The sequence below is a fragment of the Eimeria acervulina genome, genomic scaffold (assembly GCF_000499425.1).
Source record: "Eimeria acervulina Houghton genomic scaffold, Eah_scaff1993, whole genome shotgun sequence".
In the NCBI taxonomy this organism is placed as follows: Eukaryota; Apicomplexa; class Conoidasida; order Eucoccidiorida; family Eimeriidae; genus Eimeria; species Eimeria acervulina.
Window position 1 is genome coordinate 1 of NW_013550067.1, and position 3,093 is coordinate 3,093.

Here is a 3,093-nt window from a genome sequence, read left to right on the forward strand (position 1 = left end):
TATACATAAATATAATATATATATATATATATATATATATATATATATATACTATTGTAAACATATATAAACATATATAAACATATATATAAACACACACACATATATATATGTATAAACATATATATATATATATATAAACATATATATATAAACCTATATATATAAACATATATAAATAAATAAATAAATAAATATAAATATTTGTGTTTGTTAATGTTTACAGCGTTTGGACGGTACGATGGCGAAGGAAGTGCGTCGCAAGGCGATGGAGCAGTTTAATGCTAAGTGCAGCTCTGACTTTTGTTTTCTTTTATCTACAAAGGCCGGCGGACTAGGAATTAACCTTACTTCTGCTGATACTGTTATTATCTTCGACTCAGGTAGTTGCACCCTACAATCCTTTCTTCAGCAGCGCTTTCTTATAATTCATTTGATATATAAATAGCTATATTTATATATATATTTATATTTATTTATATTTATATATATTTATATTTATATCTATAGATGTATGTATATATATGTATATATATGTATATATATGTACTGTTATTGTCTTTGACTCATATATTTTAATATATATATATATATTGTATATAATATATGTATATATAAATAAATATATCTATATATATCTGTAGACTTAGTTTATATATATATATTGCTGCTGAATGAAAGATATCAAAGTAAAAAAAAATTAAAATAAATAAAACAAAGTCAACCGCAGTAAATAAACATCCAAATGCACAAATAAACAAATTAAATAATTAAATTAAATAAACTAAATAAATTAAATAAAACAATATATATATATATGTATTTATCTATTTATTCTGCTTATTTAATCTGTTTATCTATTTATTTATTTATTCTATTTATTTATTTATATACTTATATATTTATTTATTTATTTATTTATTTATATACTTATATATATTTATTTATTTATCTATTTATTCTATTTATTCTGTTTATTCTATTTATTTATTTATTCTATTTATTCTATTTATTCTATTTATTTATTATTTATTTATTCTATTTATTTTATTTATTTTATTTATTTATTTATTTGTTTATAGATTGGAACCCTCAGAACGATTTACAAGCAGAAGCCCGAGCACACCGCATCGGGCAGAAGAAGACAGTGCAGATATACAGACTGGTGACGAAGGACTCGATTGAACAAACAATCTTAGAGAGAGCAAAGGCTAAGATGGTCTTAGATACTCTTGTTGTTCAGGTTCGCCGTTCCACCTCCTTCTTATCCATATCCTGCTGCTTCACCTCGTTATCCTGCTCTTCCTGCTGCTGCTCGTTATGCTCGTTATGCTGCTGCTGCTGCTGCTCGTTATGCTCGTTATGCTGCTCGTTATGCTGCTGATGCTCGTTATGCTCGTTATGCTGCTGCTGCTCGTTATGCTCGTTATGCTGCTGCTGCTCGTTATGCTCGTTATGCTGCTCTTTATGCTCGTCATGCTGCTGCTGCTGCTGCTCGTTATGCTGCTGCTGCTCGTTATGCTGCTGCTCGTTATGCTCTTTATGCTGCTGCTGCTGTTGCTCGATATGCTGCTGGTTATGTTGATGCTGCTGTTGCTGCTGCTGATTATGTTGATAATGCTGGTGGTGCTGTTAATCATACTGTAGATACTGTTGCTGCTGCTTTTGTTTATGGTGCTGTTATTGCTGTTGCTGTATATTTGCTGCTGCTGCTGCTGCTGCTGCTGCTGCAGGGCCTGAACAAACGCAGCGTAGACTGGGGTAGCAGCAGCAGCTTATCTGGAGGCAGCAGCAGCGGGGGCGTGTCTTTCTCTCGAGAAGACTTGAGCAAAATTTTGAAGTTCGGAGCCACGAAGCTGTGGAATCAAAGTAAACCGAAAGGCTGCGAGGATGAGAGCAGCAGCAGCAGCAGCAGCAGCAGCAGCAGCAGCAGCAATAGTGGTGGTGACGGTAGTAGTAGTAGTAGTAACGGTGATGGGGGTAGTGGTGCTGCTGCAGCAGGTGCAGCAGGAGAAGGAGATGGGTTCGGAGAGTTTGCTGCAGCAGCAGCAGCAGCAGAAAAACCGGCAGCAGAGGTAGATCTTGATACAATTTTAGCAGAAGCAGAAGTAACAGTAACAGAGTCATCAGAGAGAGGGGTTGCTGATGCTTTGCTTTCATCATATCAAAATATACAGGAGTTTAAATATGAGCCTTCAAACCATGCTGCTGCTGCTGCTGCTGCTGCTGCTGCTGGTGCTGCTGCTGCTGAGGAGGAAGATGATGCAGAGTTCTGGGCTCAGTGTATACCTTCAAATGAACGAACTAAATTTAAAAGACAAACAGAAGATAAATTAATTATTCATGGGAAGAGAAAGACGAGAAATGCTTTATTTGCTTGGAGTCTTAGCAGCAGCAGAGGCGACGATAGCCCCGATGCTGCAGCAGCAGCAGCAGCAGGTAGCAGCAGCAGCAGTTATAACGCTGGAGGATCGGCGTTTCATCCAGGAGGATCTTCATTAGGCGAGGGAGATGATGGGGCAGCAGCAGCAGCAGCAGCAGCTGCTGCTGCTGCTGCTGCAGGAGGTGCAGCAGCAGCAACACGAGGCCGAAGAGGAAGGCGACCTCGTCTTCTTAACCCTACGCAGCTAACTCCTAAGGAGCAGCATCGGCTGTATAGAGCGCTGCTACGATATGGATGCATAGACAGACGGATGGATGATATTGTTAATGATGCGAAGCTACAGCGTGTCTCTGCTGCTGTTGTTGCTGCAGCAGCGCAGCAGATCATTGCTGCTTGCAGAGAAAGGCTCAGTCAACCCGCATCCAAACCCCCTACAGCAGCAGCAGCAGCAGCCTCTACTGTTGCTAAGAAACAAAAAAATAAAGATGATGAAGATGAAGACGAAGAAAACGAACAGATGCTCAGACCCAAAGAAGAAGAAGACGCCAGAGAGGGTAAATATATACATTTATATATATATTTATATATTTATATATATATATATATATTTATATATATATATATATATTAATGTATATACGTATATATATATATATTTATTTATAAATGTATATTTGTATATGCATGTATATATATATATATATATATAT

At 36.5% G+C, this 3,093-nt stretch overlaps 1 protein-coding gene across 1 annotated transcript in view; it reads left to right on the forward strand.

Annotated features, from left to right (window-relative positions):
• Positions 1-226: 226 nt before the first annotated feature.
• EAH_00064470 (chromodomain helicase DNA binding protein, putative) overlaps positions 227-3,093 on the forward strand; it is a gene marked incomplete at both ends in the record, with an annotated part of 3,414 nt that continues 547 nt past the window's right edge. The window contains 3 exons of the mRNA XM_013396724.1: positions 227-288; positions 1,244-1,643; positions 1,734-2,937. Of these exons, the coding sequence (XP_013252178.1) occupies positions 227-288; positions 1,244-1,643; positions 1,734-2,937 (1,666 nt within the window). The remainder of the gene's footprint in view (positions 289-1,243; positions 1,644-1,733; positions 2,938-3,093) is intronic.